We start from the raw sequence: 26957 nt of genomic DNA on the forward strand, positions 1-26957 counted from the left end.
ATCCTTTATTTAAACTTGCATTTAGAAAGTTGCTCCGTCAAGTTCAATGCGTGAGATAGTTTTTCCCAAATGTTCTTAGGCGATAGGCCATTAAACGCCTCTCGCTTTCGAAGCTCGGGAAGCTCTTCTGCGCTTTCCTGGGTTCGGTTCTGCCAGGTTCGCAAGCCACAAGGCAGAGCTGGATGCCAGGAAATCCAGCGGACACCCTGGCGCGCGCGCGTGCGCGCGGGGGCGGGGACGTGCCTGCGCGGGGGCGGGGACGTGCCTCCGCGTGACCGCCCAGCCCGGGCTGGCTTTCCCGGCTGGCGTTCGCTCAGTTCCCGCCACATTTTTAAGTTTCATTTCCCACCGCGAATGCCGGCTCCTCCTCCCGCGCGGCCTGTTCCCGGAGCTGGTCTCCCTCAGGGGAACAAGAGAACGCCAGCCATGGCCCCACCGCGGGGAAAGGCGACGCGGAGAGCTGCGGAAACCGCCTCCGGGGTTTCGGCGCCGGGTGTGAAGGGCGGCGCTGCCGCGGAGCCCAGGGAGCCCGCGGCTGTCCCAGAGGCCGCCCGGCCTGGCGCGCGCAGGTGCGGTCCCGCTGGGGCGTCGGGGGCCGGGAGGAAGAAGCCGCAGGTGCGCGCGCGGGCGGCCCGCGCCGAGGACCAGGCGGAGGGGCCGGCGGCTCCGACCGCAGACGCAGAGCCCCCCGCGGTCCCCGGGCACCCCCTGCCCAGGGCTACCGCTCGCAGCCGGGCGACCGCGCGCTCCGCTCGGGCGGGGAGACCGCAGTCCGGGCCCCCGGAAGGCCCCGGCCCCGGCCCGCGGGCCCCCGCCCCGCATCTCGGGCAAAAGGAGGAGGCGCCCGGCGCCTGGAAGCCCCGGGCCGTGCTGGAGAAGTTGAGGCTGAAACGTCAGGAGATCTCCGTGGCGGCGGCGGTGGTGAACTCGCTGGTGGACCACCTGCTGCGGCGGCTGAATAGCCGCGAGTCGGAGTTCAAAGGCGTCGACCTGCTCCGCTCCGGGAGCTACTACGAGCGCGTGAAGGTGAGCCGCCGGGCGCCGCCACCGCAGTTCCCGGGCGAATACCCACCTCTAAGGTGCCCCTCACTTCTCTTCGGAAGTAATGCTTGAGTGGCCTGTGACACTGATTTGATTTGGCTTTCCCTGTAGATTGTAAGCTGCACCGTCGGAGAATGTTTTACACATTTTGAACCCTGTATGGCTGCTCATTTTATTGGTGTGGACTCACTGCTATTTGAAGTTCAGTGTTGAAGCTGAAATTCCAAATACTTTGGCCACCTGATGCGAAGAGCTTACTCATTTGAAAAGACCCTGATGCTGGGAAAGATTGAAGGCGGGAGGAGAAGGGGACGACAGAGGATGAGATGGCTGGATGGCATCACCGACTCAATGGGCATGTGTTTGAGTAAACTCCGGGAGTTGGTGATGGACAGGGAGGCCTGGCGTGCTGCAGTCCTTGGGGTCGCAAAGAGTCAGACACGACTGAGGGACAACTGAACTGAACAGTGCTATTTGAGCTTCCAGGTTAGCACAGTGGTTAAGAATCTGTCTGCCAATGCAGGTGACCCGAGTTCGACCTCTGGATGGCGAAGATCCCCTGGAGTAGTTGTTGTTCCGTCACTAAGTCGTGTTTGTCTGACTCTTTGCCATACCATGGACTGCAGCACGCCAGGCTTCCCTGTCCTTCACCATCTCTGGGAGTTTGTTCAAACTCCTGTCCATTGATTGTGTGATGCCATGGAACCATCCCATCCTCTGTCTTTCCCTTCTCCCCCTGCCCTCAATCTTTCCCATCTCAGAGTCTTTTCTAGTGAGTCAGCTCTTCCAGGTGGCCAAAGTATTGGAGCTTCAGCTTTAGCATCAGTCCTTCTAATGAATATTCAGGGTTGATTTACTTTAGGATTGACTGGTTTGATTTCTCTGCTGTCCAAAGGACTCTCAAGAGTTCTCCAGCACCACAGTTTGAGAGCATCAGTTCTTCACACTCAGCCTTCTTGAAGGTCCAACTCCCACATCCATACATGACTACTGGAAAAAGCATAGCCTTGACTAGATGGATGTTTTTTGGCAAAGTGATGGTTCTGCTTTTTAATACACTGTCTAGGTTGGTCATAGCTTTTTTTCTAAGGAGCAAGTGTCTTTTAATTTCATGGCTGCAGTCACTGTCCACAGTGATTTTGGAGCCCAGGAAAATAAAATCTGTCACTGTTTCTATATTTTCCTTTTCTATTTGCCATGAAGTGATGGGACTGGATGCCATCATCTTAGTTTTCTTAATGGTTTGAGTTTTAAGCCAGCTTTTCACTCTTCGCTTTCAGCTTCATGAAGAGGTTCTTTAGTTCCTCTTCATTTTCTGCCATTAGGTGGTATTATCTGTATATCTGAGCTCATTGATATTTCTCCCTGCAATCTTGATTCCAGTTTGAGTTTCATCCAGCCTGTCATTATTTGCACTCTTCTGATGTACTCTTCATAGAAGTTCATTAAGTAGAGTGACAATATACAGCCTTGACATACTCGCTTCCCAATTTGGAACCAGTCTGTTGTTCCATGTTTGGTTCTAACTGTTGCTTCTTGACCTGCATACAGATTTCTCAGGAGGTAGGTAAGGTGGTCTGGTATTCCCATCTCTTTAAGAATTTCCCACAATTTGTTGTGATCCACACAGTCAAAAGTTTTAGCATAATCAGTGAAGCAGAAGGAGATATTTTTCTGGAATTCTCTTGCTTTATCTGTGATCCAGCAGATCTTGGCAATTTGATCTCTGGTTCCTCTGCTTTTTCTAAATCCAGCTTGTACATCTGGAAGTTCTTGGTTCACTTACTGTTGAAGCCTAGCTTGAAGGATCTTGAGCATTATTTCGCTAGCATGTGAAATGGGTGCAGTTGTGTGATAGTTTGAACATTCTTTGGCATTGCCCTTCTTCGGAATTGAAATGAAAACTGACTTTTCCAGTCCTGTGTCCACTGCTGAGTTTTCCAAATTTGCTGCCAGTTTGAGTGCAGCACTTATAACAGCATCATCTTGAAGGATTTTAAATAGCTCAGCTGGAATTCCATCATCTCCACTAGCTTTGTTTGTAGTAAAGCCTCCTAAGGCCCACTTGACTTCCCTCTCCAAGATGTCTGGCTCTAGGTTAGTGACCACACCATCGTGGTTATCCGAGTCATTAAGACTTTTTTTTTTTTGTACAGTTTTTCTGGAGTAGGAAATGGCAACCCACTCCAGTATTCTTGCCTGGAAAATTCCAAGGACTGAGGAGCCCGGCAGGCTACAGACCACGGGGTCCCCAAGTGTTGGACAGGACTGAGCAGACACGCATGCAGTAATATTTATCATAGGAAAATGTAGTGTATGTACCTGATTTTGGATCTTAAATGCTTTTAGTACTGAAGACCACTCATAATTTCATCTAAAGCTCCTTGAAAGCCAAGTGAGCAAAACTTACATCAGACTGTCTTGAGCATGATTCCTATTACATAAATATCAAACTGTTCAGTTCTACGGATGGTTCAAAGGAAAAGAGAAAGTTATTAGTTAGAACTCAAGGACAATTAAGACATTTAGAGAGCAGTGTCCAATCAGAATCACTCTCCTTTTTATTTATTTTTTAAAAAACTTTATTTTATATTGGAGTATAGTTGATTAACAGTGTTGTGATAGTTTCAAGAGTACAGAAAGGGATTCATTTATTCACGTGTATCTATTCTTTTTCAAATTCTTTTCCCATTTAGTTTGAGCAGAATTCCTTGTTATCCATTGACAAGTCTCCTTTTTAAAATCAAGCTGATGAAAAGAAATCCAGCGAAATTTGTTTAATCTAAAACATATATTGATTTTTAAAAATTGATTATAAAAGGTCTTCATGTTCATTTTAGAGTTGACCCACTGCCTGCCCTCCAGTAGACCATGGCACAGCAGTACCACCCCTCTGTACCTCTGTCCTCAGCCTCTCCCATATTTGCTGCTGTTCTGTGTTGATGTCCCTGGAAAATTCAGAAAAGCATATAAAAGAACAGTGATATGGATGAATCTCACGAACAATGATGAATGAAAGAAGTAAAGAGTTCCTACTATATGATTTAGTTTATGTGATGTTCCCAAACAGGCAAACCTAACATTTGCTGTTAGACGTCAGGGCGTGGCTACTCTTGGTGGAGGTTTCTGATCAGAAGTGGGAATGCTGCTGGGCATGGCAGTAGAATGTCCACAAGGCTCATTGTCCTTACTGAGATTCAGCCGTTTTTCTTGAATAAATCCTCCTTGGATTGTTGCAGGTCATTTGGTTAATTTACAGAGATCTGAAAAAGCTGAATTTGACCATTTCTGGAGGAGTGGATTTTCAGAGTCTTGTACTTCATTCCCACGGGTGGCACTCCAAGTGTTTGTTTTACCTTTGTAGTATGTCCCACTCAGCTTGGGCTGCCATAACAAAACATCATAGACTGAGAGGCTTAAACAACAGACACTTATTTTCGCACAGTTCTGGAGGCTGGAAGTCCCTGATCGGGGTGCCAGAAGGGCTAGGTTCCGGTGAGGGCTCTCATCCGCTTTGCAGACCTTGTCCCCGCGTCCTCACTGTGTTCCTCAGCACCTGTACAGAGCGCCACGGCTCATCTCACTTCTTCTGAATCCACCAGTCCTATCAACTAAGATCCTACCCTTAAGATCTCATTTAACTTTCATTAATTCCTAAAAGTCCTGTCTCCCAAGTACAGTCACATTGAGGGCTAGGGCTTCAGTATATGAATTTGGAGAGGATATAGTTCACATACCTCCTGGTACTAGCAACATTGACTTGGGGGGGGTGGGCAAAAGACATAGGGCCACCAGATAATTGTGTTCAATAAGACAGTCCAGTAGCTGTATTTGAAGCTCACTGCTAACGAGTGAAAGACTTGTGCATTTATAAAATTATTTTTTATTTATTTTGGCTCCATGGGGCCTTAGTTGCAGCACGTGGGATCCTCTGCAGTGGCACGTGGGCCACTCCCGAGTGTGGCGCCCAGACTGGAGTGCACAGGCTCAGTAGGTGCAGGTGGTCGGGCCCAGCTGCCCCACGGCGTGTGCAATCTTAATTCCCTGACAAGGATTCAACCCATGTGCCCTGCATTGCAAGGCAGATTCTTAACCACTGGGGAAGTCCCTGCATTTTTAGTATGATAATCATTTATTATAATTGCTATCATTATTTTTGTGGTGATGAAGAAGATTCTTTGATGCTCTTTATGTATATGATATTTATTTTCTGGCCATGCTGTCCAGCTTTCGGGATTTTGGTTCCCCCATCAGGGACTGAACATGTGCCCTTGGCAGCAAAAGCTTGGAGTCCTAACCACAGGATTTCCACGAATACTGTGAAGCTTTTTAAATGCTGTGGTTCAAAGACACTAATTAGTTAGTGTGTGACTTGGAGCTAATACTCATTTGGATTTTAGTTAGCTATGAGATGGTCCTTGCTCAACTAGCCAGGAAGTAACTACACACATTTTTGAGACCAGTGACTGGAGGGTGGCTCAGTGTGTAGCTTGTGATATAAAAGGTAGCATCTTAAAGGTCTTTAATTTTATCAAGCTTTAGACTCTGGGGAAAAACTGGTACAGATTTTTAAACCTTGAATTTTATTTTAAATTGTTTTTAAAAATGAGTATAAATGAGTATAGAACCTTCAAACTAAAACCAATGATATTCTTCCAGCTCTACTAGTCTCAGTGGGTATAAATATTAGGAATCTTGCTTTTCACAGTATGATTTTAAGTGGAAATTTCAAGAAAAAAATTGTAGTTGGTTGGAAAATATTTACAATCAAACACAATCAGTGCTATTTTTCCTGTTTCTTAGATTTCTGCTCCTAATGAATTTGATGTTATGTTCAAACTGGAGGTTCCCCGAATTCAGCTGGAAGAATATTGCAACAGTAGTGCTCATTGCTTTGTGAAATTCAAAAGAAATCCCAAAGGAAGTCCTCTGGATCAGTTCTTAGAAGGGGGAATCTTATCGGCTTCTAAGATGCTGTCCAGGTTTAGGAAAATCATTAATGAAGAAATTAAAAATATTGAAGGTAAGATCTTTGACTTTTGATTCTTTAAGGTCTAATCATACCTATTAATTTCCTCTCCTGATCTTTTTTGATTTCCCTGCAGCAGACTGTTGACTGCATGCATACCAAGTCATTTCAGTCGTGTCTGACTCTTTGAGACCCTACGGAAACTGTAGCCCACCAGGCTCCTCTGTCCATGGGATTCTTCAGGCAAGAATACTGGAGTAGGTTGCCATGACCTCCTCCAGGGGATCTTCCTGACCCAGGGATTGACCCCGTGTCTCTTATGTCTCCTGCATTGGCAGGCGGGTTCTTCACCACTAGCACCACCTGGGAAGCCCAGACTACCTTCTAGAAACAAGCTTTTGCTCTTAATTTTAGTCTACTACATTTTCTTGGTATTCATACTAAATGTTGATTGACTCTATTTTGTTTTTGTTTCTTTCAGCCACACCATGTGGCCCTGTAGGATCTTAGTTCCCTGATCAGGGATTGAACCTGGGCTCCTGGTGGTGAAAGCACAGAGTCTTAGCCACTGAACCACCAGAGACTTTCCAGTTGGCTCTATTTTGATCTTTACTGAATATTTGCTGAGATGCTGCCTGTACCCTTGGGTGTAGGTGGTTGAATAAAATCAGTGGGACTCCCCTCCTGAACTTGTAAAAACAAATACAGTGTGTGCTTTGAAGGGAATGAACTGGGAGATGTGGTAGCAGCTGGGATACAGTGGGTGGTGGAGTAAAGCCCTGCAGCAGAAAAGAGCTTGATAAGCTCAAGGAACAAAAAGAGGGCCATGTGGACAAGGGAAAGAGTAACATGAAGTAAAAGTGGCTAGGGGCCGGATTCTAGGAGGACTTGTAGATCTTGGAAAGGAGTTCAGATTTCATGCCATGTTCTATTGAGAATCCAGGTCTTAATTAGAGGGTAATGATTGATTCCCTTGTGGCTCGGCTGGTAAAGAATCTGCCTGCAATGCGGGAGACCTGGGTTGGGAAGATCCCCTGGAGAAGGGAAACGCTACCCACTTCAGTATTCTGGCCTAGAGAATTGCATGGACTGCATAGTACATGGGGTCACAAAGAGTCGGACACGACTGAGTGACTTTCATTCATTAATGATTGATTGACTTCATACTTTAAAAAATTTGCTCTGACTTCTGCGGAGAAGATAGTTTAAGAAGGCAGTTGAGAGTTTGGCTTTGGATATAAGTTAGAGAATCCTATGGTGAAAAAGTACAGTAAAGTGAGAGGGTTCAGGCATGCTGGGGGATGGCCTGGGGGGAAGTTGCAGTATTAAGCAGAGTGGTAAGAAGAGGATCTCATTAGGGGCTGGAGAGAGGAGAGGGAGCAAAAGGAGACTGAGTGTTCTGCAGGAGTGGTCGGTGTTTACAGTGCACTAACATCCGGATCATGTTTGGACTTGGTCTTCAGTTTGTTTTGTGGGGGTTGGTAAGTTTGACTCAGAAGTTTCCGTGGAGTCCTCAGCACATGAGAGAGAAGGGCCGGGATGCTGTAGAGACAGCATTATGGTAAATCTTTAGAAAGTGTTGGCTGCAAAGGAACTAGATAGATGGGTAAGTGGGGAGGCAGCATAGATGCAGAGTCAACGGAGCGTGTCCTTTAGGATGAGACACACTGGATCCCTTTCTGTGAAGACAGGAATGATCAGGTAGGAGGGGAGGCCGCTGATGCAGGAGAGGGAGCGATGAAGGAGTGAGGTAAGAAGGAAGGGATCCAGAGATCATGTGCGGAGGGGCCTCTGAAAGATGGCTGGACGCTCCTAGGTGGTAATAGGACTAAAGGAGAAGTAATGGGTAAGAAGAGGGTGAGTTTCTGGATTTAGTGACAAAGAAAATGAGGGTATGCTCTGGGATTTTCTCCTTGGAGATATGTCCTCTCTCCCATTGTGGTCCTTTCCGAAAGTCTTAATCTGGGAGAGGTCTTTCACTTCTGCTTGTACACGCTGCCCCCAAAGCCAGTATCTCTCCTCTAGAAGCCTTTCCCATATTTCTGGCCAGTGGCCATCTCCAGTTGGGTGTCCCACATGCACCTAGAACTCAGTGTAGATGAAATGAAGTTTATCTCAGTCTGGTCTGTCTTCCTTCTGCCAACCCTGTGTTGAACAGTAGACTCAGCACCAACCATTTCCCATTTCCCAGGTCATGGGATGGCCTCCCCAACTCCTGCCTTCTCCCTTACCTCCCAGATTCAGTCTTATCTACCAGTTCTGCTAATTTAAACCTCTTTCATTGCTTTCACTTCCGCTACTTGGGGTTTTTTTTAAAATAAAAATTGTCCATAATCAAGGTGTATAGCGTGATGTTTTGATACACATAGTGAACTGGTTAGCACAGTCAAGCTAATTAGCATCTTCTCACAGAGTTGCCTTTTTTGTGTGTGAAGTGAGAGTATCTGAAATCTACTCTCTTGGCACATTGTCCGTAACAGTACAGTTGTATTACTAGTCATCATGCTGTATGTTGGATCTCTAGACTTACTCGCCCTACGTAACTGCAGCTGTACTCTTTGATGAACATCTTCCCATTTCCCCCTCCTGCCCACCACCGGTAACCACTGTCCCACAGTCTGCTGCTATGTATTTGACGTCTTTAGATTCCTTGCATAAATGAGGTCATGCATTTTGCTTAGCACAGTGACTCCCACTGCTGACGAGACCTCCGCGGGAGGGACTCAGACACAGCTTTGCCTCAGTCTGGGTGGGGCCTCTGGGTCCTGGTGCACACAGGGTTTGTTTGAGCCCTCCGAGTGTCTCTGGCAGGCATGGGGTTTGATTCTAAATGTGATTTTGTCCCTCCTGCTGTCTTGCTGGGGCTTCTCCCCTGTCCTCGGATGTGGGGTATCTCCTCAAAGACACTCCAGCGCCACTCAGCCACCACATTGGGAGCGAGGCATCTTAGCTACTGGACCTCCAGGGCTGTCCCCGAGGGTCTTCTGAGTGGCACACATATTCCCTGAGATGGAGGGGTCATGCCCAAACCTGGAAAACAAGACAGGGCTGAGTGACAGCTGAGTTACCTGCTCCCACAAGCAGGGTTCTGATGGAGGCATGGCACACACTGACACATGAGAAGTGCTCAGATGGCCTGCCCAGGACGCTGAGACTGGATAGGAAGGGGGGTTCCTGTCTCTTGCCCCGCTCTGCCCCTTTCTTGGGAGGGGACCCCAGCAAGGCTGGTGGAGCTCTGTCCCTGGGCTCTAGCTCCCTCTCCCTCTGTGTCACTGGCTGGGCAAGGGTCCATCTTCCCCAAAGGTCTCCTTGTATCTGGTTTACTCTGCTCCCTCTTCCTTTCTTTCCTTTCACACTTTCTTCATCATAATCCCTTTAAGCCCCTGAGGCCTCAAGCCTAGACCTTCTCAGCCTCTCTTAAATGTTCAGGATGGATTTAGTAAAGGCAGAGGAACCAGAGATCAAATTGCCAACATCTGCTGGATCATCAAAAAAGCAAGAGTTCCAGAAAAACACCTTCATTGACTATGCCAAAGCCTTTCACTGTGTGGATCACAACAAACTGTGGAGAATTCTTCAAGAGATGGGAATACCAAACCACCTGACCTGCTTCCTGAGAAATCTATGCAGGTCAAGAAGCAACAGTTAGAACTGGACATAGAACAACAGACTGGTTCTGAATTGGGAAAGGAGTAAGTCAAGGCTGTATATTGTCACCCTGCTTATTTAACTTATATGCAGAGTACATCATGAGAAATGCTGGACTGGATAAAGCACAAGCTGGAATCAAGATTGCTGGGAGAAATATCAATAACCTCAGATATGCAAATGACATCACACTTATGGCACCTTCTTGATGAAGGTGAAAAAGGAGAGTGAAAAAGTTGGCTTAAAACTCAACATTCAGAAAACTTGAGATCATGGCATCTGGTCCCATCACTTCATGGCAAATAGATGGGGAAACAGTGGAAACAGTGACAGACTTTATTTTTGGGGTCTCCAAAATCACTGCAGATAGTGACTGCCACCATGAAATTAAAAGACGCTCGCTCCTTGGAAGAAAAGCTATGATAAACCTAGACAGCATATTAAAAAGCAGAGACATTACTTTGCCAACAAAGGTCCATCTGGTCAAAGCTATGGTTTTTCCAGTAGTCATGTATGGATGTGAGAGTTGGACTATAAAGAAAGCAGAGCATTGAAGAATTGATGCTTTTGAACTATGGTATTGGAGAAGACTTTTGAGAGCCCCTTGGACGGCAAGGAGATCCAACCAGACCATCCTAAAGGAAATCAGTCCTGATTGGAAGGACTGATACTGAAGCTGAATACTTTGGCCACCTAATGCAAAGAACTGAGTCATTTGAAAAGACCCTGGTGCTGGGAAAGATTGAAGGCGGGAGAAGGGGACGACAGAGGATGAGATGGTTGGATGGCATCATTTACTCCATGGACATGAGTTTGAGGAAGCTCCAGGAGTTGGTGATGGACAGGGAGGCCTGCGTGCTGCAGTCCATGAGGTCACAAAGAGTTGGACAAGACTGAGCAACTGAACTGAATTGAATGTCTTCCACATTCATCCACATTGTTACAAATGGCAGGATTTTCTTCCTTGTTAAGGCTGAATAATATTCCATTGTCTGTATATGCCACAGTCTCTTTACTTATTCATATGTCAGTGGATTGTCTCCATATCTTGGCTGTTGTGAATAACGCTACAGTGAATGACAGTTGCTCCCTGTGTCTTAATGGTCACTGTCTCTCTGTACGACAGGCATCTGTCCTCTGAGTTAGTTTGTTGCTGCGGTCTTTTTCTTTTTTTTAATTTGGCTGTACTACATGGCTTGTAGGATCTTAGTTCCCAGACCAAGGTTTGAACTCCCAACCTTGGCAGCAGTAGTTCAGAGTCCTAACCACTGGACTGCTAGGGACTTCCTGCTGAGGTCTTCTTAATCACGTCTCTTCTCCGTGCTGCTCATCCGGCCTCATATGCAGGCGTCCCTCCAGCTGCCAAACACAAATTGAAATGAAAATTTAATCACAGAACTCCCAGATCCCACATACCCCCACCGCATGAGGGGTATCAATAAATACTGGTTAAATGAGTAAAACACTGCCTTGTGGGGTCATTTTCTTCTTTAGAACTAATTTTTGTCTTACAGTTAGTATTTACAGATCTCCAATTATAGTTATTTTTCCTGTGTTGTCAGAGAAAAATGGATTGATAAGCCCTGTCTTCCTTATTATATCTTTAAACAGATACTGATGTCATTATGCAGAGGAAGAAAAGAGGGAGCCCTGCAGTAACACTCCTGATTAGAAAACCTAGAGAAATATCTGTGGATGTAATCCTGGCCTTGGAGTCAAGAAGCAGCTGGCCCGCTAGCACCCAGAAAGGCCTGCCCATCAATAACTGGCTTGGAGGAAAAGTTAAGAGCAATCTAAAACGCCAGCCATTTTACCTGGTACCCAAGCTTGCAAAGGAAGGAAGTCGTTTCCAAGGTATCTTGATTATGAAGCTTTATGTAAAGACATCCATAGATAAGAGAATCATTAACGCTACATCCTAGGGCAGTGAAAGATCTACTGGTGCTGTTGGCGTTTCAAGAACCATTGGCTAAGACGGGAGTTTGGTGAGAGATGGAATTACAAAGGGCATAATATTAATAGTAATATTGAATACTCAGCTTTAAAATGTTTACTAGCCCGCATTTGAATGTTGTTTTTGTTTGTTTCTTGCTAGTAAAGAAAAGCAGTACTGGCCCTGCAATCTGACTGCCTTAGATTTGAATCCTGAGGCTTCTTCCCTCATTAGGTGTGTGATCTGGAGCTGGTCATCAAGCCCCTCTAAACCTGTTTTAGTCCTCTGCATATGTGGGGTAATCAAAACGACTTGAAAGATTCTAGGAAGATAAAAATGATGCAGTGCTACTTGCAGAATCCCTAGTTGAGTTAATGGCAGCTGTGTATTACTGATGTCACCAGAGCCTTGGCTGTCATTCTGCCCTTGTTTCTGTCTTTCCTCACCTCCTTCCACTGCGCCCCATGCCCCTGGCAGAGCTTTCTTGCAGCCTCAGCTGCAGGTCTGCCCACTGATTGGGTCTCCTCACCCGTGTACCCTGGCCTCCTGGGTCAGGACAGGTTTTCAGGTGTTGCTCTTGGGTAACATTCAAGTTGTGAAGACTGGGCTGAGATAGTCTACAGGTGGAACTGAATAATGGTGATATCTTCTGAGGTAGAAAAAAAATTCACCGATTATTTTCTTTTTCTCTCATAAATTATGTAAGGACTTTTGGCACCTACTACTGCTGGACTCCAAGGAAATTGGAGGAGATCAGATAACAAATGAACCCAAGTTATAAATGAGTATTGTTGAACATATCTGAGAAATTGTCCATCATGCTTAGTTTGATGGCTTGTTTTGTGGACACACATCATAACTTTAGATTGCATATATATAGGAGTCATTTTCTGTAAGAAAAGTTGTTTTTAAGAAGGAATTATATGCATCATTATGATTTTATAAAAGGAATATAACTTTTCTGGAGAAGGGTGTACAGTTTGTAGAAGGGCTGTCCCAAGAAACCCTCACTGCATGTGATACAGAAATCTCACCAGGACCCATACTGCTCTTTTTGTGGCCCTTGGCCAACTACCTTGGGGATGACTGGGAGAACCATCAGCCTAGAGATGAGGAAGCATCCTTCAGTGGCCATGGGGCTATACAAAGGCCAGTGTGGTTGGATAGTTCCTCATATAAGTTCCTAAGATAAAAGTGGAGGCTGCCAGGCACTCAGCTGACCTCTGCTCTGGTACCCTTGGCTGGTCTCCATCTCTCCTCATTTCAGATTATTCATATTTAGGCAAAACCCTGTGGCTATGTCTGTGTGTATGTGTATATCTGAGGGGCTAAGAGGGGCAATGAAAATAACTTGTACTATCAATAGATAGGCATGTATTACACCTATTTTAGCTTTTTCCTTTTCAAATGTCTTATTAAAAATCTCCTGGTCACAAGGTATATTTTAAAAAATATACTTTGTTTGATTTTTGATAAAAAATTTCAATATGTTTTTTGAATCAAAATAAATATGATTTTGATACTATCAAAAAATGAAAAAAAATTGATGTTATCAAAATAATAATACAGGTGGTGTCACCAAGAGTATAATTATTTTTTAAAAGTATAAACTTTATTTGCAGTTCTTTTTGTTCTTAAGATAGAAAGACAGTCAAAATAGTAAGTTTTTTTTTGACCTTAAGACTTGAAACATATAGTTTTTATTATACTAAAATGTACAAACATTAAAATAAAAATTCCTTCAAACTGGTAATCATCCATAGTTGACTTTATCTAACAAAAGAGATTGAATATCAACTAAGTACAAGTATCGTTACATATAAAATAAAATTAGAAGATATTTTCTTTGCATTAAAGACCATTTCAGAATGATACTTAGTAAGCAGGGCAAGGACTATACATTCCATCACATTTATCAGTACCTCATGTCAAGGCATGCATGTGATGAATGCTAAAATAGAAAAAAACCAGTGAAACTGCAGTGTTCTCAAATATCTAAATTGTCTGCCCTGCATTTTAAATTCATTTGAAATTTATTCATCAATTTCAGTTCTGATATTCCAATCAATGAACGTGAAAAGCTTTATTTAAAAAGAATAATCCATACACTGTTGATAGAAGTGTTAAATGGTGCAATCACTTTGAGAAACAGTCTGGCAGTTTCTTATAAAGTAAAACATATGTCTTCCCTAATCCAACATGAAGTACATAACACATTTATACAAGAATATACGTAATAGCCAAAATCTGCAAATAGCCCAGAAGTCCATCAAAAGATAATAGATATAGAAACTGTGGTATATTTATAAACTAGAATACTACTCAGCAACAAAAATCAATGAACTACTGATAAAAGAGGATCTTAAAAACATTAAGACAGGTGAAAGAAAACAGAAACAAAGGGTCCATACTGTATAATCTCAAGTTATACTAAGTTTAAGAACAGGCAAAATTTATCTACGGTTTTTAATTAGAACATTGGTTGCCTGAGGTGACTGAGGATTGATTAGGCAGGGGCACAAGAGAACTTTCTGGAGTGATGATAACTTTTTAACTCCAGATACAGCTTAAATTACTCAGGTGTAGTCATTTGTCAAAACTCATCAAATGCAACATTGAAGATTTGTGTGTTTCACTGTTTGCAAATCTTACCTTAAGTATCAAACACACACAAATGAATACTGAACTCTGTAATACTCATGCTGAAATGTTTATGGGTGAAGTATTCTAACTAATTCCACAACTTGTTTTGAAACCACATTTTTCTCGGGCGTCCCTGGTAGTGCAGTGGTTAAGAATCCACCTGCCTGTGCAGGGGTCATGGGTTTGATCCCTGGTCCGACAAGATCCCACATGCTTGCAGGGCAGCTAAGCCCGGGCACCACAACTCCTGAGTCTTAAGCTCTAAGACCCGGAGCAGCAACTACTGAGCTCATATTCTGCAGCCACTGATGCTTGGTGGGTTAAGCTAACCAACTCAGCATGCTTAAAATTCATTTTCATCATTGTTTCTAACTTTAGTTATTGGATTTTAAATGTTGATTTAGTTTTATTTTTTAAATTTATGAAGCATTCATATGGTCCCAAAGTCAAAGCTACAGAGAAAAGTATTCTTAGGGAAACACAGCTTCTTCCCTTTATGTTTTCTCTACCCTCTTCTCTTCTTTCCTGATTGGAAATCCATTAATTGTTTTGGGTTTACCTTTCATTTTTAAAAGGTACAAGTATTTTGTGTGTATATATATGCATATATATAATTTTTTTATATGCAACCCCCTTTTTAAGATAATGAGTACAATTTTTCTATTTTTACTTAAGATTATCTTGGCTATCACTCCATAGCTCTGTATAGAGATAGCACTCATTCCTTGTTTTTTTTAAATACTTCCATGTATTTATTTTCTTTTGGCTGTGCTGGGTCTTCATTGCTCCTTTGCCTTTTCTCTAGCTGTGGTGCGCAGACTTTTCATTGCGGCAGCTTCTCTTGTGGGGCATGGGCTTCCGTGGTCGCGGCCACAGTTGTGGCTCCCCGGCTCTAGGGCACAGGCTGTATAGCTATGGTGCACAGGCTTCGTTTCTCCATGGCCTGTGAGATCTTCCCAGATGAGGGACCGAACCTGTGTCTCCTGCCGATCCTCCGTTGCCAGGCTGATTCTTTATCACTGAGCCACCAGGGAAGCCCAGCACTCATTCCTTTTTTTAACAAAAATTTTAACAACATTTTTATACTCTTTTTAAAGGTTACTTTCTATTTAGAATTACTACAAAATATTATCTATGTATTTCCTGTGTTGTATGACGATACATCCTTGTAGTCTTATCTCATGCCCAGGAGTTTGTCCTTCCCACTTCCCCACCTCTGTAGTGTCCCTTCCACTGGTAACCACTCGTTTGTTCTCTTATATCTGTGAATCTCCTTATTCTTTGTTATATTCACTAGTTTATTTTTTTAGATTCCATGTATAAATCATGTCATATAGTGTTTTTGTCTTTCTCTGTCTTATTTCATTTAGCATGATGCCCTTCAAGTCTATCCATGTTGCTGCAGATGGCAAAATTTCATTCTTTTTTTTTAATGACTGAGTAGTATTCCACTGTATATATACCACAGCTGCTTTATCCATTCATCTGTTGATGGACACTTAGGTTACTTTCATATCTTGGCAATTGTGAATGATGTGGCTGTGAACATTGAGGTGTGTGTACCTTTTCAAATTAGTGGGGTTTTTTTGAGCACCCATTCCTTTTTACAGTCTATTTTTGCAGTTTGTCAAGGAATAGTAAATCCATATCTAATTTTGCTCATATTGCCAAAGTCACCTCTATACAGAATTTCCCAATTTGCATTCCCAACAGCTGTGTGTATGAGAGTGCCCATTTCACCCTCAACTTCATCAACAGAACTCATTAAATTTTGGAATGTTTGCCAATAACTCAAAAAGGGAGAAATGATACCTCAATGTAGTTATTTAAAATAAACTTTAAATTTTAGAATAGTTTTAAGATTTGCCAAAACAAGTACAAAGATAGTATAGAGAGTTCCTATATACCACGTAACCAATTTTCCATTTTAGCATCTTACATTAATATGATGCATCTGTCACATTTAGTGAACCGATATGAATGTGGTCCTGTTACTCAGACTTCCTTAGTTTTTGCCTGACGTCCTCCTCCTGTTCCAGGAGCCCATGTGGGATGCTACGTTCCACGCAGTCATCATGTCTCCTCACTCTCCTCTCGACTGTGACCGCGCCTCAGTCCTTCCTTGTTGTTGGTGACCCTCACAGTTTTGAAGAGTATCAGTCAGATGCTTTGTGTTACAGCCCTCATTTGGCGTGTGGCTCATGTTTTTCTTGTGATTAGATTGCAGTTCTGGGTTTGGGGGAGGAGGACTGCAGAAATGAAGTGCCGTTCTCATAACATTGCATCAGCGGTTCATCGTGGGCCTGACTTGGCTCTGCTGGTGTGGACCTTAGTCTCCTGGCTCAGGGAGTGTTTTTCAGGTTTCCTCCCTGTTAAGATCTTCTCTTTCCCCCTTTTCGTACTGTGCGTTTTGGAAGGAAGTCACTGTGCACAGCTCACACTTAAGCTCACCTCTTTAAGAGCAGAGTGTTTACACAAATTATTCAGAATTCTTCTGCATGGGAGGTTTATCTCTTCTCTCTAATTTATTTACTTAAATCATATCTGTATGGACTCACGGATATTTGTCTCGTATTTTGGGCTATAATTCAATACTGCTTTCATTTTGTTGCCTAAATTGTTCTAGCTTTGGTCTTCAGGAGCTCTTGCAGTTGGCTCCTGTATCCTTTTGACATATGTCCCGTAATTGTGGGTTTTTTTTATTTTCAGCACTAACTCACTTTCTGGCACTACAGGATGCTCCAGGCTCATCTTGTGTAGTTCCTGTTTCAGTCCTAGAATCAGCCATTTCTCCAAGGAACTCTCTGGATCCTTTTATTGGAGAGTGTGTCCTAGAACCATGATCTGTTTGCTGTGTGTGTTCTGCTGCTAGGGTATCATCCCTTTCAGCTGGAGGAGCAAGGAAATATGTGTATGTACACTATCCCCAGGATATGCACAGCTCACCACCTGTATCTGTATCAAGTGGTACATGAGTTCATACTGATGTCTCTAACTGGAATCCATTGCCACATGGATCATCCTACCTTCCCTCTTTGCTATCTGTAACCTTTCATTCCAACAGTGAGAAGCTTGGCTCCTGCCATCTGCCATCCGCCTGGTCCATCGTTCCTTGCTCAGTTCTAGCCCACATGTATGGACGCTTCAGAATTGCAAACCCACTCCCCTGCGTGCACAGTGCACATGTACAGTTCCTTTAGCCTTCAGTCTTAAAGACCGCGTTTCCAAAGTAACTCCGGTCAGCACCTTTTGCCCCCACCCCCTTCAGGGAGGTTGTGTCATATGTTTGTGATACAGTTAGAGCCGCATTTCACAGTCTGCAATCCTTCCTGAGATCCTTTGACCATCTAAATGACTTTTTAACAGTTTGTGTACGTTAAGGTTCCCATGCCATGAAGTCCTCCTATTGGTTTTGACAAATGGATTGCATCGTTATCTGTAATTAAATAATAGTTTCACTTCCCTAAAAAGTCCCTCTACTTACTCCACCTTCCCCATCCCAAATCTCTTGAGCCACTGACCTGTTTACCATCTCTGCAGAGTTTGCCTTTTCCAGAATGGCATGAATGGATTGTTGTAAATGGATTTATATAGCAGCAGTGAGCACAACTCTCTCTATGCCACCTTTTCCATATATTTATTATCTGTATATTGTGTACCTATTATATGCTTTATCCCCCCAAAATCTCTGTCTGTCCATGGGCTATATACCATTATGTCATACATAATGTCACTAGTCTCGATATTTGCTTTCCCACTCTGTCCTTCTTCAACAGTGTTTTAGATATTCTTGACCCTTTGTTATTTTTATAAAGATGTTGGTATTGTCAAGTTCCACAAACACTTCTTTTTGGAGTTTTGATTGTGAGAGCATTGAATCTGCAGACGAATGTGGGGAGATGTGACCTGTTTATGATAGTGCGTCTTTAATTCATGTGCAGGCGCACATCTCTCTATCTGGATTGCCTCTAATACTTTTCAGTGAAGTTTTAGAATTGTCTCCACAGAAATTTTGTGTATCTTTTATCAGATTTACTCATATGCACTTGTAACATTATGAAAAACTAAAACAACAGAAAAGTAGACTGAAGAATATATGGAACTCATGCATACCTGTCATTCTGTTTCTTTTGTATTTTCTGTATACATGATTACATCATCAGTAATGATGGCTTTGTTTTTCTCTTTCCAGTGCTATCACCCTATCTTTCCTTCTCTTACTGTGCTTGCTACGATAGCCATTGCACGTCAAACAATGAGGATAGCAGCCTGCCTTCCTGTTTTCAAAGAAAAAACTTCAACTTTATAATGTTAGATTATCATATTGCTATCATCAGATCAAGGTTCCATCTGCATTTAAATTACTGAAAGGTGTTTTCTTTTAACGATGAATGAATGTTAAATTTTATTGACTGCATTTTCTGCTTCTGTTGAGTTGGTCATATGTTTCTCCCCTGTTCTGTTAATGTGACAGGTTGTGTTGCTTGATTTTTAAAATGAAAAACCAATTCCTGGTATTAAAACTCAACAGTGGTAGGATGGGTCAGAGCTATCCATGGTAAAACTTGGGGAGATGGGGGAAAATCATTCTATTCTTACATAAACTTCCAAAAACAGAAAAAAAGGAAACGTTCCCTGATTCATTTTGCATAAATACTAAAACTTTGCAAGGATAGTATAAAAGAATAAACAAAAAATTTCAAACAATGCAAATTATTATAGAGACAAAACATCAGCAAACAGAATTTAGCAACACATAAAAAGCAATAGGACTTATAGCTCACTATATTAAGCTCTGACTTCTTCCTCTAATTGTTCTCTATCTTGGTCCATTGTTTGCTTGGTCAAGTCACTTGTTTTAATATGTAATCACATTATTTATCCGTTCACTTCTTTTGGTCTATCTCCCCCTAGAAAATTTTTCAGAATTATATTTTAATGAAGAAAATCACTTAAATATTTGTTGTTTGTAAACAGATGTTTTTGGTAAAGTGCTTTTCTGTTTTTCTTTTGGATATTAAGAAGAAACATGGCGGCTGTCCTTCTCTCACATTGAAAAGGCCATTTTGAAAAATCACGGACAATCTAAAACATGCTGTGAAATTGATGGAGTAAAATGTTGCAGGTAACCTCCTTATTTTGTAAATGACAGACATACCAATAGAATGCTTTGTTCTTTGCTGACTCCACAGTTGAAACCTGAAGATGACCATTGCTGGGTTGAGTTCTGGGGGCAGTGCATGGCTGGATTGAGCGGGGGTATTGGAGTGTAAGCATGAAACCAAGGACGCCAGGTCCAGGGACTAAGGAAAGAGTGTTGTTAGAAGGCACTGCTGAGACCTCCCTGGTGGTCCAGTGGGCTAGGCCTCAGCTTCCAGTGCAGAGGATGTGGGTTTGATCCTGGTCGGGAAGCTAAGATCCCACGTGCCTTGAGGCACAAAAACTAAAACATAAAACAGAAGCAGCATTGTAATAAATTTGATAAAGACTTTTAAAATGGTCCACATTAAAAAAAATTTTTTTTAAAAAGGGACTGCTGGGGAGCATGGACCTGAGCCTCGATGCTGTGGAAGTCTGAGAGGAGGAAAGAGTGGAGGGTGTGAATACTAGTCATGACTAGCCATGACAATTGGATTTGCCTTAGTGTTCTGGTTGGTTCAAGGCAATGAATAACAATGTTGCATAATGGGAAGAGACCAAAGGACCACTCTTATTGGATGCTGGTGCTTGCTTTGAGATGGTTTAGCTATGAGGAAGGCCAGGGAATGACAAACCAAATTTGAAACAACACTAAGATGTGGGTAATTATTTTTCTTGATTAGCATACATACCATAAAGAACTGAGTTTTGAAAAGAATCATTCATTTCAGTTTCTAAAGTTGGGTTTTCCTGATAGCTCAGTTGGTAAAGAATCTGCTTGCAATGCAGGAGACCCCAGTTTGATTCCTGGGTTGGGAAGATCCGCTGGAGAAGGGACAGGCTACCCACTCTGGTATTCTTGGGCTTCCCTTGTGGATCAGCTGGTAAAGAATCTGCCTGCAATGCGGGAGACCTGGGTTCGATCCCTGGGTTGGGAAGATCCCCAAGGGCAGGGAAAGGCTACCCACTCCAGTATTCTGGCCTAGAGAATTCCATGGACTGAATATAGTCCATGGAGTTGCAAAGAGTTGGACACGACTGAGCGACTGTCATTTTCATTTTCAAAGCTGAATAGAATAAGGATCACAAGAGTTAAAAGGTTAAAGCAAGGATGCCCAAAGTGTGAGCACAAGGGGGTTCTTTAAGGCTTCACATGCAGGCTTTGAAGTAACCATTAAGAAAAGTATATTGTTGATAAGGCTTAATAATTTTATAAACATTAAATTTTGTCAGCTACCAAAATAACTGAATGATTAATGTAAATCAAAATAAGACAATGATTTTATAAAAATTGAAACAAGATTTTTCTAAATACTCAACTGGATGAATAATGTAAATATCTGCTAGTTTTCATGTAGTTGAATTAATCCTAATAGAATAAAATACTTAAGCTAGGAATGGGGAGGAGGGAAGGAGAAAATATGTTTTTGAAACTTTTAAAGTATGTATTTGAAAAAATAATTAGGTTTTAGAATGACTCTAATTAATTCTTTATACATATCTTTGGGCTTCCCTAGTAGCTCAGCAGTAAAGAATCCACTTGCAATGCAGGAGATGTGGGTTCAATCCCTGGGTTGGGATGATCCGCTGGAGGAGGGCATGGCAACCCACTCCAGTATTCTTGCCTGGAGAATCCCATGGACAGAGGAGCCTAGTGGGCTACAGTAAATAGGGTCAGAAAGAGTCCTACAGGACTGAAGTGACTGAGCACGCACGCACACATACATACCTTTATTGTTTTTTGTGTCTTTATAAAAAATGTATTATATATCTGTATTGTTCATTACATCTTTGTATGTTTTTCCTGTAAGATGCCTAAAGTTCTTTGTGGAATGAAAAAGGTAAAGAAATAAAAATAAATGCTTCTCTTTTCTATTCAACAGGAAAGAGTGTTTAAAGCTGATGAAATACCTTTTAGAACAACTGAAAAAAAAGTTTGGAGACCAAAGGGGACTGGATAAGTTTTGTTCTTACCACGTGAAGACTGCCTTCTTCCACGTCTGTACCCAGAACCCACATGACAGCCAGTGGCACTACGAGGACCTGGAGCTCTGCTTTGATAACTGTGTGACGTACTTTCTTCAGTGCCTCAAGACAGAGCGCCTTGAGAATTATTTCATTCCGGATGTCAATCTCTTCTCTCGAGACGAAATTAACAAGCTAAGTAAAGAATTTCTCTCAAAGCAGATTGAATATCAGCAAAACAATGGATTTCCAGTTTTTGATGAATTTTGAACCTTTATTTTTAAAAAGAATCCAAGAGTTAGAGTGACTTTATAATAATTGAAATGTACCACAACAGTGATTGACTAAAATGAATATAGTTGTTCAGCCATCAGTTTGTCTTCATAAAGTCTAATCAATATAAAAGGATGGATTATTCTAGAAAAGAGATTATTTAATGGAAGCAAAGGAGTACTTAAGGGTTTCCCCGGTGGTCCAGTGGTTGAGAATCCACCTGCCAATGCAGAGGACACGAGTTTGAGCTTCGCTCTGAGAAAACCCCGCATGCCCCGGGGCAGCTCACCCTGTGTCACAAGGCCTGAGCGTGAGCTCTGGGGCCTGCAGCTCGCAGCTGCTGAGCCCGTGTGCACCAGCGCCCCCTGGAGCCTGTGCTCCGTAACAGAGAAGTCACTACAGCGAAAAGTCCTCCAACGACTCGAGAACAGCCCCCCCGCCCCCAACCAGAGAAAGCCCTCGTGCAGCAACGAAGACCCAGCCAGAAATAAATACGTAAATCTTTTAAAGACAGAGAAGTATTTAAAATATAAAAGCTTTCTCAGAGTGGGGCGAAAAGATGGACGAAATACAGATCACCTCAATTAAATTCATCAAGCACTTACTGAACAGCACTCCTCACCGAGCACAAGTGTGTGGAAGGTGGCAAGAGACAATGTTAGAAATGATCATTGCTTCCATGAACGGGTAGATTTTGTTGAACATACGAATATATTTGGAAGCAGTGTCCTATCCTATGCGTTAGGATAGGTTAAGAAGGAAATGAAAAAATCGGTTCTGCATGTCTTGGGAAATTGATTATCTTTTATAGAAAAATATAGGATACTTTCCTACCTGGCTAAATATAAAACATAACTTGTTTTCTTTTACTTTCAGTAATACTTTTATATGTATTTCTGAAAAAGCAATAATATACATATGGTACAAAACTCAAAAGAGTATGAAAATGTTACCCTCTCTCTGCACTCGGGAAGCATTCAACTGGAGGGAGCTGCTGCTTGTTAACTTTTTTCTATTCATGTATTTTGCACATTTTCTTATTGGCTGTTTTATTGTTTTCTCACTGTCATTTTATTTTGTTGTTATTCTCATGTAATGAATAACTTCTGTGTGGATTGTCTATATCATTTTTGTGTCTTCTAGTGAGTGAGGTTTTAAAATTTACTTCTTGAACTTGTCAGTCTTTATGCTTATGTGCAATTTTATGTATCTTGTTTAACAACCTAATGTGTTCGAACATACTAATCATTGGACATTTGGAGAAGAGTTTCAGTGATAAATAAATAGAAAATAGTATGATAAATAAATAGAAAATTGGGCAAACAAAAAATCCAAACTTAACTCCAGGAAAAATTGTGTGCAAGAAAAGAAAATTAATCATAGTCTAGTTTGAGAATATTTCTCAGCTGTATTTATGAAGTCAAAGTAATATTATAACTATTGGCTATTAATTTGATCAGAATTATGATTAGTTATATAGAGAAGATAGGATAACAGTCTGAGTGCTTATGTGTAACAATGATGGTAGAGAGAGTTGGGCTATATTAGTTTTCTACTGCTGCATTAAACTTACCATAAAATTAGTGGCTTAAACTATACACATTTATTATCTCACTGTTTCTCTGGGATAGGATTCTGGGATAGTTCTGCACAATATCTCACAACACTTCAATCAAGGTGTAAGTTGGGGTTGCAGTCTTATCTGAGGCTTGACCGGAGAATTCAGTTTCTTACGGTTGTAAGACTGAAGACTTCAGTTTCTTGCTGACTGTTGGCCAGAGATTGTCCTCAGCTGCTAGAAACTGCCTTCAGTTCCCTGCCATATGAATGGCCAGCATTGGCAGCCCTCAGCATGTCAGCAGTTCACTGCTAGCAAGGGAGGGAAAAACTCCAGCAAGAGCGTATAACAGTCTTATTTCACCTAACAGCGAACATGTAATCATATGTATCTCATGCCCTTTACTACATAATTGGTTGGAAGCAAGTCACTATTTCCACCCATATTCAAGGGGAGGGGAGTCACTGAAGAGTGTTACGTCAGTTTAAACAACCGTATAGTTAGGGGGAAGACAGTCCCCCTGAGACCACTCACTTCTGACACCAATTGCAGCTTGAGGAGGTTCTCCAAATCATTCTTAGGTTTGATAAGTCACTGGGAAGATAGAACTCAACTGAAACCAGTATATTCATGGCTACAGTTTATTACAGGGTAAAGATACAGGTTTAAATTAGCCAAGGGAAAATGTCTAGGAGGGTACCAAACACTGAGGTTCTGTTCTTTTTTCCTTGGGAAGTCATGGGTATGTTTTATCTCTTGTCATTAGTGAATAACAATAAACACAAATACTGCCAATCAGGGAAGCTCACCTGAGTTGAGAGTTTTTTTATTGGACCTCAGTGATTGGCTTAATTCTTTGTTTTCAGTTTTGTCATCAGTTATCCTACCTTTTGGGCTTACCAGATGGCTCAGTTGTAAAGAATCCACCTGCCAATGCAGGAGACACAGGTTCAATCCCTGGGCTGGGAAGATCCCCTGGAGGAGGAAATGGCAACCCTCTTCAGTATTTCCTGAAAAATCCCATGGGTAGAGGAGCTTGGTGGGCTCTAGTCTGTGGGGTCTAGAGAGTTGGACACAACTGAGTAACACTTTCACATATGTATATGCATATGCCAGACACGACTGAGTGACTTTCACTTTCACATACATGTATAATTGTACTTATATGTACATACATTATGTGTTGCCAAAATATTTCAGAGTAATTTACACATATCACTATACTTCATCCCTAAGTAGATCAACATCCTTCTCCCAAAACCAGTAATTCCCTACCTTGTACTATTCTCATACTAACAATAATTATCTAACATTACCTGATACTCATTTCTCCAACTTTCAAGATCTGAGAACTTAAAGGCAGAAGTCCTATCCATAAGTGATACAGAAGATATTTCCTTAAAGTTTAATAAATGTTATTGATAAATTATGGTTGATAATAGTTGGATATAATGAAAAATGTTCCGGTCTGTCACAGCACAGCACAAAGCACATCCTAGCTTTACATGAGCTGAAGAGTTTTCATCTTTTATTTGTGGTATGCCAGATTTACCCTCTTGAAAGCCCTTGATTACTTTTCCTGTTTCTTCTGTTTTATCTATTCAACTTAACTACCAGCTTAAATTTGCTCATTTAGGAAGATATAGTCACACTTGTGAATTCATATTTGACATAGAGTGTTCCAGTGGTTAGGAGTTCGCCTTGCAATACAGGGCACATGGGTTAGACCCCTGAATTGGGAAGATTCCACATGCTTGGGGGCTACTAAGCCCCTGTGCCACAGCCACTGAGAGCGCAGGCCACGCCTACTGAAGCCCGCGCAGCCTGGAGTCCATCTCTGCAAGGAGAAGCCACTGCTCTAAGTCCGCCCGCCCCAACTAGAGAAAACAGGTATACCAAGGAAGACTCTGTGCACACAGGAATAAAAGGAGGCTGTCGTTTCTCACAGAACTCGTGTTTTCTAATTTGTTAATTTCTACGTTTACTTTCCTTTTCTCTCCAATCTGCCAATCAGTAATACCAGGAAATTTACTGCATAAATAAGTAATACAAGATTAGGTAATGAGGGCCTAACTAATTATACACAAATATAAATACTAAATATTAATATTAGTAATTATCATATAGGGAATAGAAAGCTACACAAAACTAGGGGAAAGTGAGGGAACATGATCAGTCATATGTTTTCATGGAAATGAATTTATCCAGGGTTTATTCTAGCATGGGGTGCTAGTCGAAAATGTAAGGAATAGCTGTTGCATATTTTGGTCCCATGAAATCCTTTCACTGTTTCATCTCAAAGTAGGTTAAGTATTAAAGTACTAAATACTATTTGGTAAATATAAAAGGCTATTGAGAAAGATCAGGTTGTTTCTTTTGTAAAACAATTTATTGTGTTAACAGCTTTTTCACTGCTTTGACAACACTGAAAAAGCTTTTAACTCTTTAAAGACTGCTATTGAGAAAGATCAGCTTGTTTCTTTTATCATAGAAAAAAAACTTATTGTGTTAGCTTCTTTTTCACTGCTTTGACAACATTGAAGAAGCTTTAAACTCTTTAAAGACTGACCTTAACATAGCAATATTATAGCAGATAAAATTTACTTTTCTTTAAATATAGTAAAACCCTATGTAAAAAATGTATATACTCCTTAAGTAAAAAATGCTATAGTCCTTAAGATCCACACAGGAAATTTCAACTCAAATTTAAGTACTTGGGGTTTTATAAAAACATAAAATACTGAATTCTACATTTTTAAACACTGTTGTTTTAAGAATCAGTCAAGTCTCTTCATACTGCCATCATGAATCCAGTACTTCCATATATTATTTAAATTTCTCCAAGAAAATTTGAGAAATGTAAAAAAAACCAACCCATAAATTGATGTTCCCAAGTCCTTAAAAAAGTTTAATTGTGATAACAAAGTTTACTGTTCTAACCATTTCCAAGTATATAGTCCAGTAGTGTGAAGTAGCAGCTATCCTAACTGAGGTGTGGTGATCTTGATTTTTTTTATTTTTTATTTTTATTTTTTTTTGTGGTGATCTTTAATTTTCATTTCCCTAATGATAAGTGAACATCTTTTCACTTGTTAAGCCATGTGTATGTCTTCAGGAAATGTCATTCAAGTCCTTTGCAAATTTATTATTTTTTATTGTTTTAATTGAAGTAGTTGATTTACTATGCTGTGCCAACCTCTGCTGTACAGTATCTGCACATTTTAAAATCAGGTTGTTTTTGTTCAGTTTTAGTTCTCCATGTTGTTGGTATTAATCCCTTGGTGCTATATGATTTGCAAAAGTATTTTCCCCACAGTTTGTTCATATGGCCCCCTGCTGGGCATTTATGTTATAGTCTTCCTGCTGCAAATACTGCTGTAATGTGTAAATCTCTACTTGCATATGCAGAGATATTTATAGATTACATTCCTAGAAAGGGAACTGCTGGATCAAAAGGTGTATGCACTTAAAATTGCTGCATTACCACCTAATTGCTCAGAGGAGTTTCTACCAAATTATACCTCCACTGGCTCCATTATGCTCTTAGTGATATTTCTGCACAACTTAACGTTTTTTTCTCACCTCTCAATGGATACTTCTAAGATATATTAACTAGAATTTAGGTAACAGATAAAGAATAACATCCGTTAGTGACTCTTAGAGATAATGCTGATTGCAATAAACACACCTAACAAAGCCTAGTTAAGGAAAATAGGTATTTGAAGATCCATGTGTTATTCAAATTTTACCTCTTTTAAGTAGGCTGGTACCACTTTTCAACAGACAAT

General features: G+C 41.5%; 1 protein-coding gene across 3 annotated transcripts; it reads left to right on the top strand.

The window, feature by feature from the left end:
* The first annotated feature begins 267 nt into the window (after positions 1-267).
* CGAS (cyclic GMP-AMP synthase) lies at positions 268-25119 on the top strand. Of its 3 annotated transcripts, XM_070480796.1 has the most exons (5): positions 269-1026; positions 5845-6064; positions 11270-11512; positions 19257-19359; positions 21257-25119. In XM_070480796.1, the coding sequence occupies exons 1-5, from the start codon at positions 355-357 to the stop codon at positions 21606-21608; spliced, it is 1590 nt and encodes a 529-aa protein (XP_070336897.1). In that variant the 5' UTR covers positions 269-354; the 3' UTR covers positions 21609-25119. The 3 variants fall into 3 exon arrangements, with proteins under 3 accessions (XP_070336898.1, XP_070336899.1, XP_070336897.1); XM_070480797.1 differs by lacking the exon at positions 11270-11512 and having other exon boundaries at positions 268-1026; XM_070480798.1 differs by lacking the exons at positions 19257-19359; positions 21257-25119 and adding an exon at positions 18427-18863 and having other exon boundaries at positions 268-1026.
* Positions 25120-26957: the final 1838 nt, after the last annotated feature.

The sequence above is a fragment of the Odocoileus virginianus genome, chromosome 19, assembly GCF_023699985.2.
Source record: "Odocoileus virginianus isolate 20LAN1187 ecotype Illinois chromosome 19, Ovbor_1.2, whole genome shotgun sequence".
NCBI lineage: Eukaryota > Metazoa > Chordata > Mammalia > Artiodactyla > Cervidae > Odocoileus > Odocoileus virginianus.

Coding starts and splice junctions, on each gene's coding strand:
- CGAS (XM_070480796.1), top strand. CDS start 355: ATGCCGGCTCCTCCTCCCGCGCGGCCTGTTCCCGGAGCTGGTCTCCCT. Junction 1,027..5,844: donor GCTACTACGAGCGCGTGAAG/GTGAGCCGCCGG, acceptor CCTGTTTCTTAG/ATTTCTGCTCCTAATGAATT. Junction 6,065..11,269: donor AGAAATTAAAAATATTGAAG/GTAAGATCTTTG, acceptor ATCTTTAAACAG/ATACTGATGTCATTATGCAG.